At 41.4% G+C, this 17862-nt stretch overlaps 1 protein-coding gene across 2 annotated transcripts in view; it reads left to right on the top strand.

Annotated features, from left to right (window-relative positions):
• The window catches only part of LOC109421111 (alpha-1,6-mannosyl-glycoprotein 2-beta-N-acetylglucosaminyltransferase), a 167430-nt gene extending 152562 nt beyond the window's left edge, over nucleotides 1–14868 (top strand). For both annotated transcript variants that reach the window (XM_062846989.1, XM_062846988.1), the window contains 2 exons: nucleotides 4370–4584; nucleotides 12072–14868. In XM_062846989.1, the coding sequence (XP_062702973.1) occupies nucleotides 4370–4584; nucleotides 12072–12294 (438 nt within the window). In that variant the 3' untranslated portion in view covers nucleotides 12295–14868. The remainder of the gene's footprint in view (nucleotides 1–4369; nucleotides 4585–12071) is intronic.
• Nucleotides 14869–17862: the final 2994 nt, after the last annotated feature.

Below are 17862 nucleotides of genomic sequence, written 5' to 3'. Positions count from 1 at the left end.
GATTAACATGATTCTTGCACGGTTTGGTTCGTATTCATGGTGGCTGTGTTTATATGTACAAAAAGTTACGAAAATCAACTAGAAAAGTAAGAAAAATAAGAAAATACTGACTTTTTATGACCGGGGAAGAAAATCAACATGATCAAAATGAAACCAATCTAGAATGCGGTGTTATTTTGAACTCAACAGTTGTCAAACCACCCCAAGACGGCAAGACAAAGTTTGCCGGGACAGCTAGTATATAGATAAAAAAATGTATAAAATATAAATTTAATATATAATTTATAATATAATTATAATAAAAATGATCTTTTCCAAACTTTCTAAACACCTAACAGTATTCAATGCGTGTACATTAGGGCATCCCAAAATTGCAGATGGTCTAAAAACTTGGCGGCTCACCCTGTAAATGATAGCTTCGCTTCCGACGGCTTTTGATGACATCAACGATGGAGCTCCACGTTGGAGATCCAATTGTAAGGCCACCATGCACGAATTATATACCGCAGGCATCTATTGATGAAGACCTGCAGCCGTTGAATATTCTCCACTGATACACACCAAGTTTCACTGGCGTATAGCATCACAGGTTTCACATTCGGATTTTTGAGTGTCGACTGGTTATTTTCCATACGTTTCTTGAACTCACAAAAGCAGCCCTAGCCTTCTTGATCCATGCACATATGTCGAACTTGGTGCCGCCATCGGCCGGATATTGGATCAAGATATTGGAAGCTTTCAACATTCTCCACTGATTGCCTAGCTACCGTAAAGCTGGAAGGGTTGGCCGTGTTTACATGCAACGATTTGCTCTTGATTACGTTGATCGTAAGACCATCCGCTGAGGAGCGATTGGCAAGATCATTGAGCTTGCTCTGCATATCAGAGCGCCGTTGAGCTAGGAGAGCAACATCATCAGGCAATTCGAAGTCGTTTAGGTGCTCCTTGATAATGGGCTGCCATAGCAATCCACGATTTGGTTCACGGTCAATCGCACCTACCAGGATCTCGTCGATTACGATGAGGAACAGTAGCGGTGATAGTATAAATCCTTAACTCACTCCTGCAACGACCCGGATGGGATCGGACAAAACACCATTGTGCAGTACTCTGCACGAAAATGCTCTGTACTGTGCTTCAATGAGGCCGATGATTTTCTCAGGGAGATCCTTGCGCCTGAAGGATTCCCACATGTTTCCGTGACTGAGACAGTCGAAAGCTTTTTCGTAATCAATGAACAGCAGGTAGTGAGACTCTTGGAGTTCATTAATTTGCTCCATGATAATACGGAGCGTGACAATATGGTCCACACAGGATCGTCCGGCACGGAATCCTGCTTGCTGCCGTCGGAGAATTGCGTCAATCTTCTCCTGTATCCGGTTAAGGATCACTTTGCAGAAGACTTTGAGAACGATACACAGTAACATGATGCCCCCCGCCAATTATCGCATACAGTCAAGTCACCATTTTTGGGTACCTTTACTAAGACGCCTTGCATCCAGTCGGCCGGAAATGTCGCGGTTTCCCATATGTTGCGGAATAATTGATGCAGTAGTTGTGCTGATACTACGGGGTCAGCTCTGAGCATCTCTGCTGATTTGCGATTGATCCCTGGAGCTCTATTCGATTTCATGCTACGGATGGCTGTTTCTATCTCCTGCGCTGATGTAGCTTCGGTGTTAACACGGGTAATGCGTCGAACCCTTGGCGGATCATGCTGAAGTGTTGATGGCGTGACCGATACTTGAAAAAGGTTTCCAAAGTGCTCGAACCAGCGATTCAACTAGTCACCCGAGTCGTTCAGTAACTGTCCAGACGTGTCTTTCACAGGCATGGTAGCATTCATCTTAGTCCCACTAAGGCGACGTGAAATATCGTAGAGGAGACGGATCTCGCCGGTGTTTGCGGCTTTCTCGCCTTCGTCGGCTAGGGAGTCCACCCACGCTCTTTTGTTCCGTCTACATGAGCGTTTCACTTCCTTCTCGAGAGCTGAATAGCGCTGACGAGCTACGGCTTTGGCTCCTCGTGTTTTCCCTCGCTCAATCGCGGCTTTAGCGTTCCTTCGTTCCTCTATCTTCCTCCAGGTATCATCTGTGATCCACTGCTTTCTCCGGGTGCGTAGCTCATCCAAATTATTCTCGCCGGTGGCGATGAAGACGTTCTTGATGGCGCTCAATTAATCTTCTACGCTTCCACCTGCTGGAATATCCGCAGCACGGTTCTTTAGCTCCTCGACGAGGGACCTTTTCACCGCAGCGTCTTCCAGTCGGCGTGTGTTGAACCGGCGCCCGATTTTTTCCTCCTGTCGCTGGATCCTGGCAATGCGCAGTCGAATCTCGCCGATTAGGAGATGATGAGCGGACGTAATGTCGGCGCTATGTTTGTTCCGCACATCAAGGGGCGAAATGGACACCCATATTTTAGATTAATACTATAATGGTCCATTTTACGTTTGTGGGGCTTCGTGGTCGGGCGGCTAGTGTCACCAAGCATTTAGTCGCATCGTGCCGAGGAGCGCGGGTTCGATTCCCGCCGCAGCTGTCAGGAAAAATTTTCGGCTGTGCCACTGGGTGTTGCATGCTCGTCCGTTGTCTAGTGTCGTGCTTCCTTCAAAGAGCGAGCAGCTCACTGGAAGTTCTAAACGTGTCCGTGTTTTTTTTTAAATTGATTCAATAGATTTTTTGCTAAAGTAATCGGATTGATCTTTTTCAAACTTCAAAAAGTTTTCAGGCAAAATTTTTCTTGATAGGGTAGCGAGCCACTTTTGGAGCGGCCGATATTTCGGGAACTTTTCGCTATAACTCAGTCAAATCCAAACCAATAGACTTGAAATTTTGTATACGTCAGAAAAGTGCCCAAAATAGGAGCTCTGCCGACTAGCTGTGATTGAAATGATTAATTCTCTACTTCCCATAGCTACTTTAGAATATGATTGTAACATTATTAGGTAAAACCATAATGCCAACTACTTGTTTCAATAGTGGAAATGATAAACAATCAAAAACTTGTTGGTTCAGATCTATTTTTTTTTTTCATTGCAAAAATGTAAGCCAATTTGCAATTACTTTTGTTCAAGAACTTTTTCCGGAAATGCTTTTTCGGCCCAAAAATAACCGTCCAAAGACGCGGGAAGGAAAGAGTCAAACTGTTTGATTTTGAAACACCTCGCTGTACGAAGATGATGTTCCATCGCCGTACTTATATATTAGTACACAGTTGGATATCTCGACTATCTTTTTCTGTGGTGATGAACCATACCATATTTCCTTCTTTACTAAAAGTTGATCCTTTGAAGTTCACTTACTTTGTCGATTCGATGGATATCCATAAAGTCCCATCTCCTAATGCTTAGGCATATTTAACTTCTTCGTCAACGATGAAACCCTAATAATATATTTTTTTCGGTTGATTCACTCGTTACGTGGCTGCCAATAATGCTATTGTAAGCTAGCAAGTTAGGTTGTTGTCCAACATTTTTTTTTTTTGAAATTGCATGAATTTCAAACAGCTGGATCCCTACTATTCGATGGTTAACATTTATAGTTACCAATTTCAGTGCTGCCTTTTGCTATTCAGTTTGGATTTCCACTCTCAATGTTCCCCATCGTAATAATTACGATTCTGGAATGCGTATGTTCTTAATTGGTGATCGATGTCTATAAATGTTATTTGTACATGTTGTAGTTTACACAAAATTCTGCTCAGTTTCATTATCGTTTCATGAGTATTGTTTTTTTCAATCATTAATCATTCATGGAACTCAATTCGCTAATTGTTCGAATCAGTAACATATTCTTCACCATTCCACCATAATGCATCCTCGATTGTGAACAAAAATTCATCAGTATTCTAGTTTGTAGCATGTAGATTTAGTCTGCTTTGCATTTTCTCAACATACGAAACTCACCCTAGCTTGCAAGTCGATTCCGTTTAAAACCCCGCCTTCCTGTAATCCTCAACGAACCGTTTAGTTTCCATGTAGATTGTAAATTGTTCTCTGTACGTTGCAAGCAGGTGTCCCGTATTTAGCATTCCCTGTGAGCTTAAGTTTCCCCAAACGGCTCCCTCCAATGAATTATTCATGTTTATCCCAAACTCTTCAGTTTCCCGTTTCCTTGACTATGTGTGTGTATGCGTGTGTATTGCATCCAACCCCGGGCCGCAGTGACCCGACCGTTACGAACAATTCGAGTGAAATTTGATTTTAGTCGTTTCATTTTCTACCCCGGTAGAATCCAATTATCTAGTGTTGATGGACCCCCTTGTTCCTCCTTCTAATGAAAAACCCATTCCCGTGGAAAAAAATATCTTGCAATCAAAATTCCCCCACATATCCCCTATCATTCTAATGCGATTTCCGCCCTACTAGGTGGAAGTGACCCCGTGGATCAGCAGTAAGCACAACATGGGCATGGCGTTCAACCGGTCCACGTGGCACGACATAACGCGCTGTGCGCGGCATTTCTGCGAGTACGACGACTACAACTGGGACTGGTCGCTGCAGCACGTGTCCCAGCAGTGCCTGAAGCAGAAGCTGCACGTGATGGTCGTCAAGGGGCCGCGGGTCTTCCACATCGGCGAATGGTGAGTTTTTTCATTGATAATAAAAGATTGTAATGTAATCCATGTTTAAAGTATGGAAGTTATTCTTTTGAAAATATAAAGTTTTAGTTTACAGCACTTTTGACTCGGTAAGCCGATGATCCTTCTTAGTGTAGAATCATTCCTTGAGTTCACAACAATCGGTTTGTGGCTGCAGTCATCCTTCCTCGGCAGCGTCCCACATTTGGCAGATTGTTCTGCACCTGATCCGTCCATCTTGCACGCTGCCCTCCAGGTCTTCTTGTACCATCCGAATTAATTGCAAAAAACAGCTTTGCAGGGTTGTTGGCCGACATTCATACAACATGCCCTGCCCATCGTATCCTTCCAGCTATTGCGACCTTCCGGATGCTAAGTTCGCCGTAGAGTACAGCGAGCTCGTCATTTAATTTTCGTCGCCACACACCGTACTCCTGCACACTTCCTAAGATGGTCTTAAGCACCCAACGTTCGAATGATTTGAGCGCTTGCATGTCCTCCTCGGGTATAGTCTAGGTCTCGTACCTGTAGAAATCTACCGGTCTTATCAGCGTTTTGTACATGGTGCATTTGGTGCGAGGGTGAATCATTTTCTAACGCGGGTTCTTGTGCAGCCCATAGTAGGCCCGACTGATGATGCGCCTGTGTATTTCACGGCTGACGTTGTTGTCTGTTGTTGATAAAGATCAATAGAAATACACTAGAACTCCAATGGCGCTGTAATCACTTTTCCTATTCAATTATTTCATTAGCTTTAATAGTAATAATTGACTATTTTTAAGTGTCCATCTTGTAGCGGGTTTTTTGTTTTGGTAAACAAAATTTATTTGACACTTCTAGTACCGTTAAGGTGAATATAGAACGAAGCCACACGTCGAATATCCAAAAGCACAAATCTGAAGAACCAAATGACGGATCACCCTGAAAACTTGATCGATTGGTTACCACCAACAGGTGACCAATCGATCAACTTTTCAGCGTGGTAGAATGTTTGGTTCTACAGGTGTGGCTTCGTTCTATATTCACCTTAACGACGCTGTAAGGGCGCGGCAAACTAGATGTTAGTCACACGAACGGTCGCGACATTGGACTTCTGTGGCTAATTATTCTACTTAAAGATCCAAGGTAGACGAAATCTTCCACTACCTCGACCGTTTCTCCGTCTATCGTAACACTACTGCTGCCTAGGCTTGCCCTGTCGTTCGCAGTTCCCACCGACCCTAAAACTTGTAATTGCAGGGGATTTATGATTAAAATCGAGAAAGAAATGAATGAAAGCAGCTATTCTCGTCATTTTCTAATTATTACAAGCAAATTTGTTCAAAAAATTCAAGAATTTATACTTGGTGCACAGGTAAAAAGTGAGGTTACGCGACGCCACTGAGTAATAATATCCATGTCATCCGCGAAACAGACAAATTGGCCGGATTTCATGAAAATCGTGCCTCGGCTGTTGAGCCGGGCTCGTCGCATAACACCTTCCAGGGCGATATTGAACAGCAGGCATGAGATTCCATTACCTTGTCGCAGTCCTCAGCGAGATTTGAACCAACTAGACAAATAGCCCAAGAGATAGCCCGAAACCATTTTACGTAGTTTTTTACACCGTCCATCGTCGTTTTAATCTGTCTAGTGAGCTTTCCGGAGAAGCTGTTCTCGTTCATGTTTTTCCATAGCACTGTGCCGTCGATACTGCCGTACGCCGCCTTGAAGTCGATGAACAGCCAATGCGTGGGGACCTGGTATTCGCGGCATTTTTTTAGGATTTGCCACACGGTAAACATCTGGTCCATTGTCGAGCGGTCAGCGACGAAGGCTTGACACAAACTCATTCATTTTAGGTGAAACACGGCGGGAGATGACCTGGGATAGCACATTGTAGGCAGCGGTGATCGTTCGAAAGTTCTCACAATCTAACTTGTCACCTTTCTTGTACATGGGCTTTCTTGTAGATGACCCCTACCACTTCTCCGGTAGCTGTTTCGTCTCCTTGATATGGACTGCCCAACATTTCCTGGTCCATCTTGATGAGTTCCGCTCCAATACCTTAACATCCCTCAACGTGGGGGTTGACTCATTGTTGCTCCCTGCTGTATTGGTGTAGTCATTTCTTCCGCTGCCTTGGTCCTGCACTCCCCGCACCATTCAGGTGTTCTCCGTAGTGCTGCTTCCACCTTTCAATCACCACACGTATGTCCGTCAAGATGCTCTCGTTCTTATCCCTGCACATTTCAGCTCGTGGCACGAAACCTATGCGGGATGCCTTGAACTTCTGATAGAACTTCTGTGTTTCTTGTGAACGGTACAGCAATTGCATTTGTTCGCACTCCTCTGCTTCCAGGCGGCGCTTTTTCTCTCGGAAGTTTTTTTATATCGTTCCACGTTCTGCCGATTCCCGGTCATGCTACATGACTGCCCTCGCTGCGTTCTTCTTCCTCCGGTTCCGTTAACCATTGGTCTCAGCTGTTGTTTTCGTTTTTGGAGGCGGCGAACTCGAAAACGAAAATCGAACCGAGCGTAAACCGAACAAAAAATCCGAAGTGGTATTCCGATTAGTAAACGAATGGTGCCGAACTGTCAATCGTTGTTCGAGAAAGTTTTTTTTTGCACGATCGCTTCCCAATTCGTTTCGCGCGGTACACGCGTGCTGTGAGGTATATGTTCGTACTTGTGTTCAAAATGAACTTTGAACTTAAATACACGTGTGTGTACAGGTTTGTGTGTAGCGGTTTCAATACGAAGTCTAATAACTATAACTTAATAACTATTAAAGGGTGTGTCAAGAATAAGCCTAAGTTAAAATTCACAAAAAAAATATTTAAGGGTTTTAGACAGAAGAAAGGAAAAGTTTGTCGCCTGTGAAAAGCTGGAACAGAAAGGTGGATGCAGATGCATAGCAGAAAGACATTGGTCTCAAACGTATCAGTATTCCCTGTGTCTATTATCATGTTGACGACGAACAAATTTTAGTACTGTGAATCACACAGGCGAAAAATACGATCATATAGGACCAGCGGCGATATATTTAACCCGTTTGACTCCTGGTAAAAATATAAGTTCAATAAATCGCCAATAGCCCATTTCTCAACAGAATTTAACCAAATTTTGAATACAAACTTGCACAACACTATAGTCTTGGAAATATACGAGATCAACATTTTCTTGGATTTCTGGACAGAGTAAGGCCTGTAGGTCACTGGGTCAAGTCGGGCAAAAAAGGCCAAGTACGATTTGAACCCCCATAACTTTCTTCTTAACGAAGTATTTCAATGGGAGTTTGCACATACCGTTGCCTAATGATAGTTGAATGTAGACTTGGATGGTTCAGAAATGTTGAATATCTCAAGAACTCAAAAGAAAGCTATCGGAAAATCTCAAATTCGAACCTGTAGCAACATCAACTATCATTAGGCAACGGAATGTGCCTACTCCCATTGAAATACTTCGTTAAGAAGAAAGTTATGGGGGTGCAAATCGTACTTGGCTTTTTTTTGTCCGACTTGATCGACTGACCCACCGGCCTTACTCCGTCTAGAAATCCAAGAAAATGTTGATCCCGTATATTTCCAAAACTATAGTGTTGTGTTCAAAATTTGGTTAAATTCTGTTGAAAAATGGGCTGTTGGCGATTTATTGAAGTTTTATTTTTTACCTGGGGTCAAACGGGTTAAGACCTGCTGCAACGATAGCTTCCTGGGATATCTGTAGAGGTTTCTCCAGTATTTGTTCCAGTGCTTGTAACATTTGTGCATTGGAACCTCATAAATGCACATTTTATTTTCCATATCGGGCCCCACGTCTGGGAACTTAGATATGAAAAACAAAATGGAACATTACAAATGCACAAAACACAAACATGCAACACATAATATAAATTGTGCCCAGTTATCCAAATAGATAACGTAGTCCAATCCCAGGATGACGAGGTTTCATTTTTGTTCTTGGCCCATCAGTCAATCCTGTAATCGTGTGACCGTCTACAATTTGATGCCCGTGTTAGGGGACGGCTTGCGTGTATTGTATTGAATCGCTCCTGAAATGTTTGGAGCGCTACAAATGCACATGGAAATTCAGGGACAGATGTACAAATCTTAGTATAACATACAAAATAAACTGACAAAATGTTCACAACAATTTACAAACGTAACATGCTTTTTTCGAGGATTCCTTCAGGGATTTCCTCATCTGGAATTATTCGCGGGATTTCTTCCAGGAATTCTTTCAGATAATTTTACCAGAGATTATTCGAAAATGAATCCAGCAATTCCTCCAAAATCTCGAACATAAAATTCTTTAGAAGCCATTATTTAAGGATTTCTTCAATAATTAGTCCAGAAATTATTGCAGACATGGATTCCCTCAGACTTTTCTTTTCAAGGGATTCCTACAGAAATTATTCGAGCAATTCGTTTAGATTGGAATTGCTATCGAGATTCCTTCTAAGGTATATTCAGGAATTTCTCTAGGGATTTCTCCAGGAATTCCTTCAGGAATTCTTCTTGGTATTCTTTTAGGAATTCCTCTTCGAATTCTTTCAGGAACTCTTCATGGAATTCATCCAAGAATAGTTCAGGGATTCCCTTAGGAATTCCTCTTGAGGCATCTTCCGGGATTCCTTCTGGGGTTTCTTCAGAAATTTCTCGAGGGATTCCTCCAAGAATTTCTATAGAGATCCCTCCAATATTCTTCCGGAAATTTATACAGGGATGCCTTCAGAAATTCCTCTAGAGATTTATCCAGGAATCCATACAGGAATGACTCCATGACTTTCTCCAAGTATTCCTGCAGGAATCGCTTCAAGAAATTTCTGCAGAGGTTCCTTCTGGAATTTCTCCTTAGGGATTCCTCTAAGAATTGCTCCAGGCATTTATCCAGGAGTTCCACCAGATATTCCCCTATAAATTCCTCCTGACATTCTTCCAGCAATTACTTCAGGGAATCCTCCCACTTCAGAAACATCGTAGCAAAAATCAATGTATGGAACACTTTTTCATTTTTGTTTTACGTGAAACTTTATAGAGCAATGTACTAGCGTAGCATCAATAATTATGTCAACAAAAAGCAGCAAACGCAACTTTTCACGGCGTGAATGTAATTTACATTCACCGTGTGGAAAGTTGCCTTCACAGCTCGCTCACGACATTGGTATGCCTGTGCAACCCTATAAACGTTAACCGGCAAACTTTCAGACAAAACTACAAAGTTGGATTCATCCATACATTGCTTTTTTGATAGCATGCTTCTGAATTAGTAGCAAAGATAATAGCAAGTGAATGTAACTCTATGCAAATGAATAATCCTATCCCTGCTTCCAGGGATTGCTTTAGGAATTTCTCCGGGGAATTATCTTCAGATTCCTCCTCTCCATGAGAAATTCGTCCAAGAATTCTTCTAGAAATTCCTCCAGGAGACTCCTGCCAGAATTCTTCCAAGAATTCCTCAAGAAATTACTTACAGGAATTCCTTAAGAAATTCCTACAGCAATTCCTCCAGGAAATCCTCCAAAACATCCTCCAGGAGTTTATCCAGGAATTCTGTTACAAAAATAAAAGAAAATTAATTTTTACAAAGGATCAACTCATCACGACACATAGAACCTTACAAATGCACAAATAAGAGACATCACAAATTTACGCAACGCAACACATAACATAAATGTGCCCTGTTATCCAGTTGGATAACTTCTTCCGATCACAGGATGACGAGGTTTCATGTATTGGTTTGTGTCCATCAGTCATCCTGGAATTGTATTTTAGATGGCAGTTTGTCTTTTAGTTCACAGCATTTGTTGCTGTGTTCATAGCTCGGTTTTGTCTAGGAAAACTAATTCTAATCGGGCATCCCGTTTGGGGTTACATTACTAGAGTTTTATGACTTGAAGTCTGTGCCAGGGAAAGGCTTACGTCTCTGGTACCTAATCGCGTCCCGAAATGGCCTGAATGTTGACAATCGAAATAAGATTGCGCACTTCATGGGCCTCTATTCTATCAGAACCCTTTAAATGCTAATTACTACAAGGGGAATATTAACAAGTTAAAATTCAACATGTAACACAAAGAACGCACGAAAATTAAACTTTGAACACATACAATTATTCTGTCTTATTAATGTAACAAATATTTATACCCGTAACAATTCTTCCAGGCGTTCCCCTCGGTATTCCCCTACACATTCCTCCAGGAATTCTCCAGGGATTCCTCTAGGAATTTTTCCAGGCATTCCTTCAGGAATTCATCAAGAAATTCCTTCAGGAATTCCTCCAAGTATTCCTTCAGCAACTACTCCAAGCATTCATTCGAGAATTTTTCCAGGGATTTCTCAAGAAGGGATTCCGCCAGGAATTTGTCTACAAATTTCTCCAAGGGCTTCTCTAGGAATAGTTCTAGGAATTCTTCCAGTGATTGCACCATGAATTCCTCTAGGAATTCTTCCAGGAATTCCTCAAGAGATTTCTTCAGGCATTCCTCCCTTAATTCCTCTAGGGACTCCTCCAAGAACTCCTGCAGCAAGTCATGCTGGGATTCCTCCAGGAATTTTCCGAGGGATTGATCCAGGGATACATCCAAGCATTTATCCACTATTATTCCAGTGATGACTCCAGGAGTTCCTCCCGGAATTCAGGAAATTCAAGGATTAGTCCAGGATTTCCTCCAGAGATTCCATCAGGAATTGTTTTAGGAATTTCTTCCGAGGATTTCTGTAGGATTTTTTTCCAGCGATTTCTTCAAGGATTCCTCCAGGAATTCCTCTAGGGATTCCCAGAGTTTCTTAAGGGATTACTCCAGGAATTACTCCAGCAATCAATCCAGGGATTTTTCCAGGGATGTCTCCAGAAATGTATCCAGGATTTCTTCCAGAAATTTCTATAGGAATTGCACAAGTTTCTTCAGAAATGTATCCAGAATTCCTTTAGGGATTCCTTCAGAAATTCATTCAGAAATCCTGCAGGGTTTTCTCCAGGAATTCCTACAGGGATTTCACCAGGAATTTGTCCAGAAATTTCAATCAGGCATTCCACCCGGAATTCATCCAGGGATTCCTTCAAGAATTGTTCCAGGCATTGCTTTAGGAATTCCTCCAGAAATTTCTTTAGCAATTCCTTCATGAATTACTTCAGGAATTCCTTTAGTGATTCATCTAAGAATTCCTCTAGGGGTTCCTCCAGGAATTCTCCAGGAAGTTGTCGAGAAATTTCTGTAGGGATTTCTCCAGGGATTGCTCCGAGAATTCTTCCAGAGGTTGCTCCCCTAGTGATTCATCCAGAAATTTCAGATATCTTTCCATAACATTTTCCAGGAATGCACCCAAGATTTTTTCAGGGATGCCTCCTGAACTTTATACATGCAATACGTACAGCTTCAACAGCATTTGTACTTTTTTGGGTGGGAAGAGTTTGGCTGTTACTAGATTATAAAATATTTCTAAATTTGACATGCAATATCAAATCCAACAAGTAATTATTTCCTCTCCCCCTCTTCTCCCTTTTACAGTGGGGTGCACCACAAGAAGAGCAACTGCGAGTCGAACCAGGTGATCTCCAAAGTGCAACAGGTGCTGCGGGTGGCACGCCGCTCGCGCCAACTCTACCCCAAGTCCATCTCGCTGACGGTGGCCAGCGTGATCAAGAAGACCAAACTGCGCAAGGGCAATGGTGGCTGGGGCGACCAGCGGGATCACCAGCTGTGCTTCAACATGACCCTGATCGGGCGGTAATCCCCGGTCTGAGGAACTACCTGGTCCTGAGAACCTGCTATGAGTAGCTGAGACTGAGACAAACGAAGGGAAGACTCGAGGAGAGATGAATGAACATTGAACACACCAGTAAGACACACGGAAGAAAACATACAAGACAAGCGTCACGTCCTATTTTATTTTTTAGATTATATAAGGTGTAAACATGTGACTAGTAAACCAAAAGATGACTTTTAGAGGGTATCACGAACATATTGTGCACGAAAGAAATGCAAAAACAGAAAAGTGTAAATAAATGTAGGTGAGAGAGTGGGATTACGGCGAAGAGTATTTTATTGTAAGATATGAGTAGAAAGGCCTACTAATGATTCAGAAGTGTCGAATTACAAGAAATTGATAGAGTGTTGTTCAATGGATCACTGAGAAGGACATGGTTGGCACCCATCACATAGAGAAAGTAGCGTACATTCATTACGAAAAAGTTGAAATTGGTCATTTACGACCACAACAAAACCAAACCTTAAAAGCACCCAAGAGAACTTATTTGACATTATTACCGTAACAGTTATGCGTGTAACGTAATAATACTGTAGATGGCGCCACCATGTTGTAAATTTCAGTGATCTATTGAATTGACAGGTATACCAATGCATTGCGGCCCAGCGTTTGAGATCAGATGAATGCAGGGAAGTGCCAAGCGAAATGACCTCTATGTAAAAAGAATATGGGAGGCACTTAGTTTCCACATAGAATGTTCGTTTAGTTTTGATCGTCCAAAACTCCTCTTTTACTAATGCAACATATACCTATGTGACGATTCCGTAAGAAAAATGACAAAACTTTTTTTTCGCTTTACTTCGTCCAACATTTATCTGCGCAAGTAACTGAAAAAGTTCTAAAATTTTGATTTAAAGCATTTTTAATATTCTATTCCAAAACGAGCTTCAACAGCATAATGCTTGTTAAGAAATGGCGTGGGCGTTAAATTTGTCCAAATGCCAAGTGAATACTTTTATATATCCACACCTTGTTAAACATGCTAAACATTTCACAAAAACCAAAAAAAAAGTATAAAACGAGCTCACCAATTTAAGTGCATCCATCCATTGCCACATCGCTGGCCAAAAGATAAGAACCACCTGACATGTTGGCGATCAAAATTAAGAGATAGCACTATTTAGGAACTACATTCTAGATCTAGACCTTTATGTGCGAAAAGCAGGGTAAGCTATACAAAATCAATCCTAAGCTTAGGCTTAGGATTGCTGTTCAACATTTTTCACATGACGATTTACCCTTGGACATCATATATGTAATGAAAGCGTCTTATAAATGTTGGACTAACTTGAGCGTTAATGGCTTTACTATTAATCTTATCTTCCATCCGATTGTTTGCTAAGTTAAAGAGATAATTTAAATCCGGGGGGAGCGACACTAGTTTTGTCAAGCCGAAAAACCCCAAAACAAAAGCCGAAAAAAGTCGAAAAAACCCGCAAAACTTTTGCGGGTTTTAGCCATTTTTTTGGGCTTTTCTCAGCTTTTTTGGGTTTTTTGGCTTGACAAAACTAGTGTCGCTCCCCCTCTTTAAATCCATGTTTGTTTTTGTTATAAATATTAGAGCAAGGCATTTTTAAATTAGGCAAAAGTTGATTTATTTAATAGAAAAAAATCCCTCCCAAACTACAGAACCACCAATGATTTACTTTAACATTTCTCATGTAGTAGTTAGAGGAAAAACGAGAAAATGGGAAAGAGCGATGATTTTAAAGCGAAGCAAACTGTCCTTAAGATGAGAATCAAAAAAGAGTTACCACTAACCAATTGAAAGAAGATGACACAATAATGTTTTACAATAAAGAAAAACGACCCCAATACCTATATAGAAAGCCAGTAAAAGTGCAAACGTGTAATTGAACGAAGAAATCAAAACACATAGACAACAGTTAGCGAAACCCGCAAGAAAACAATATGGTTGCAGTACGCACACATGCCCAAACAAACCAACAGTTAATACAAAAAAAAGCATACCCTGCCGAACACGAAAGATGAACGGCTACGATGCATCTTTCGTATCCGGTATTGTACGTTCACGTAATTTTGTTGATTTTAGTGAAATACAAAAACCATTTTCCATTATCGATATCATCTAGTCATCAGTACTGATCCGCAGACGACCAACCAAGTTGATGTTGCATTTTGTTGAGTTATTTATGTTAGAAGAACAATTTATTCCTATTATTATTGTTGTCTCATACTTTGTTGAAATATTTAAAAACTGACAAATAAATGTGTACACATTGAGTAGGGTACGCAGTGAGCAAAAGCCTCGAAAACGAAAGACACAATTTAAATACCGAGAAAACGACAATTTCAGCCTTGGTTTGAATTCGTTCCATGAAGAATTGACAAAAAATAAATCTAAGTGTGCGAGAATCCACTACTAGCGATTAGTATGGGAGCAACAGGATCAACCTGACGGCTCATTCGATGTGAGAGACTAGTGAAATAAAGAAAAACAAAAGACATGTAAACCATTTTTAGAATCGAAATCAGTGAAAAAAGCAGAAGTAAAAAGTGTACGAAATGATCAAACGATTTGCCACGTTGTGTGCTGTTATTAGGACTAGACATACCGAAAGCACAGAGAAGATCCTCAAACATTTCGTCACAATTACAGATGTCATCAATGTATTATTAAAACAATTCATCTCGGTCTGATCCTAAGAATTTGGCCTAAAAAGCATGCTTCTCTCCTCGACATTTTTTCTTCGGATTCCTCCAGAAGCTCCATGTGGGAATTTTTCTACCGATTACTCCAGGAATGCCATCTGGGGATTATTCTAAAAATTCTTCATGATCCCTCCATGAAATTCTTCAAAAGATTCCTCCACGAATGCCTTCTGTGGATTGTTTCATATTCCTTACAGATTCTGCGGAAATGTAGGAATTCGATCTGGGAATTTCACCAGCTGGATTCCTAGAAGGATTTCCTGGAGGATCCCAAATAGGAAACTCCAAGAGAAACTCCTGAAAAACTCCTAGAGGGTACCTAGTAAAGCCCCCAGAAGATTCCCTTAAAAACTCCTGGAAGATTTTCAAAAGAAACTTCTGGAGAACTCCCAGAAAGAACATCTGGAATATTTCGAGAATGAACTCCCAAGAGGACTCACAGAAAAAACTTCTAGAAGATTTTCAGAAAAAAAAATGCATGGAGGATTTTCTTAAAGAACTCCTGATTAATTAATAAAAATCATTCAGGAGGGGATGCCATAAAAATGCTGGAGTAATTCGTGGACGAATACCAAAAATATTTGTTCTACCATTCAGTCTCCAGTGCGCAATCTCAGAAGGATTGCATGAAAGAATGGCAGAAAGAATTCATCGACGAATCTCAGAAGGAACTCTTAATGGAATTCCAGAAAAGCTGTTGGAGAAATTCCAGGAAGAGCTTCTAGGGAATTCTTGACGGAAATCTTGGAAGAATCCCAAGCAGAAATATTAGAAGATTTCCACAAAGAAATTTTAGGTATCATTAAAAACGGCTACGCAGTCTCGAAATTAGCAAAGGATGTTAATTACTTGCCCAACGTTTCGACACGGGGTTAGTGTCTTCTTCAAGGGGAAACTAATTTGGTCGTTTTTAGGATTCTTACAATAAACTCCTAGAAGATTTCCGGAAGCAACTCCAAGAGGAAGAATTATCTGGAGGATTTTAAGCAAGCGAACTCATTAAGAATATATCCAAACAAAAATGGAGAGAATTCAGCAGTAGCTGTTAGAGTAAACTTCGAACGAATTCGAATTCCGAAAGCAACTTCTACAGACGAATCGTATAAGTATTTTTGGGATTTTTTCGACCTTCCAACCTATGGTGCTCATTATCAGAAGGATTGCCGGAAAGTATGACAGAAATAGTTCTTCTTAGAATTTCAATCTCGATCTGCAATCTGCAATCGCCATATCCGGCCTGGTAGTGTAGAATTAACATTAGTTAAAATACACGTAAATGTTTTCAATATTCAGGGTCAAGCAGTGGAACCACCAACACTGGATGAGGTTAAAAAGGCCCTTAAGGAGCTGAAAAACAGCAAGGCTTCTGGGAAGGACGAGATCCCGGTCGAACTTCTTAAACACAGAAGCGAGCAGCTACATCAATCAATCCATCAGATTATTATAAAGATTTGGGAGGATGAAGAATTGCCCACCAGCTGGTTGCACTGAACGGCGGCTTGCGGTGAAAATTACTATTCTGAGGGTCAATTTAAATGCACAACGCCACTAAATTTGTGCAGACTGAATTTCGTTTTAATTCAACAGAATTATGTTTTCAATTTTACCATGGACTCGATCTTCAATTAAAAAAAGTTTCTGTTGGCAACCGGATTCGAACCAAGAACCTTGACATCACCAGGCTCGCACGCTACCACTCAGCTATCGAACCGGTTGATGTGAGAAGAAACAAAACGCACACAAGAAGCGTTGGTGGGTCGATGATCATGTTTTGCCATGGTAAATTTAAAAACATTTTTATGCTTGTCATTACTGCAAGGCTCCTGGCCTCATATGCCCAATCTACAAGAAAGGGCACAGACTGTTTTGTGCTAATTACAGAGGGATTACCCTTTTAAATTCGGCGTATAAGATACTGTCGCGTGTCCTGTTCAACAGACTGCGACCTCTTGAGGAGTCCTTCGTCGGCGAATACCAGGCTCGTTTTCATGAGGGCCGATCAACGACGGTTCAAATGTTTATCCCGCGGATCATCCTATATAAACTGTAACCGTTCGTTCGAACGTGCTTTCCGGTAACGTTAGCAGATGGCTTATGCGCCACTCCGGAAGGAGACCATTTACCTGTTTTCAGGGTTGCCCGGCCTGAGACCTCTCGAGGGAAAGGATTTTTGGGTCCAATTGCTGGACAGAAAGCACGAAGCACGTCTGGCTACGCCGTTGCAAAACAAAGACCCTCCCTTGGATTATACTCCAGACTGCTAAACTGAATAAAGAGAACCTAGCCGGTAGTCTAGACCACATTTACGCCTGTTCTCATCACTGCACTGAAAGGAGCCTTGCAGTAATGACAAGCATAAAAATGTTTTTAAATTTACCATGGCAAAACATGATCATCGACCCACCAACGCTTCTTGTGTGCGTTTTGTTTCTTCTCACATCAACCGGTTCGATAGCTGAGTGGTAGCGTGCGAGCCTGGTGATGTCAAGGTTCTTGGTTCGAATCCGGTTGCCAACAGAAACTTTTTTTAATTGAAGATCGAGTCCATGGTAAAATTGAAAACATAATTCTGTTGAATTAAAACGAAATTCAGTCTGCACAAATTTAGTGGCGTTGTGCATTTAAATTGACCCTCAGAATAGTAATTTTCACCGCAAGCCGCCGTTCAGTGTGGCTGGCTGCACACGTAAACCCCTCACTGTTTTATGGAAGATTAGGGAGAAGTCCTTGGTTGGATTCGGAGCCAACCTCCCCAGTAAAATAAAATAAAGGAACAAACTAGAAAACGACACCGAGTAACATGAAACCTCCCCTACATTACCTCTTCTCGCTCAAAAACTCAAACACAGGTCGGTTTGT

Source organism: Aedes albopictus, chromosome 1 (assembly GCF_035046485.1).
Source record: "Aedes albopictus strain Foshan chromosome 1, AalbF5, whole genome shotgun sequence".
NCBI classification, from domain to species: Eukaryota; Metazoa; Arthropoda; class Insecta; order Diptera; family Culicidae; genus Aedes; species Aedes albopictus.
The sequence above is the reverse complement of the archived record's forward strand: the minus strand, read 5'-3'. Positions and strand labels throughout refer to the sequence as shown.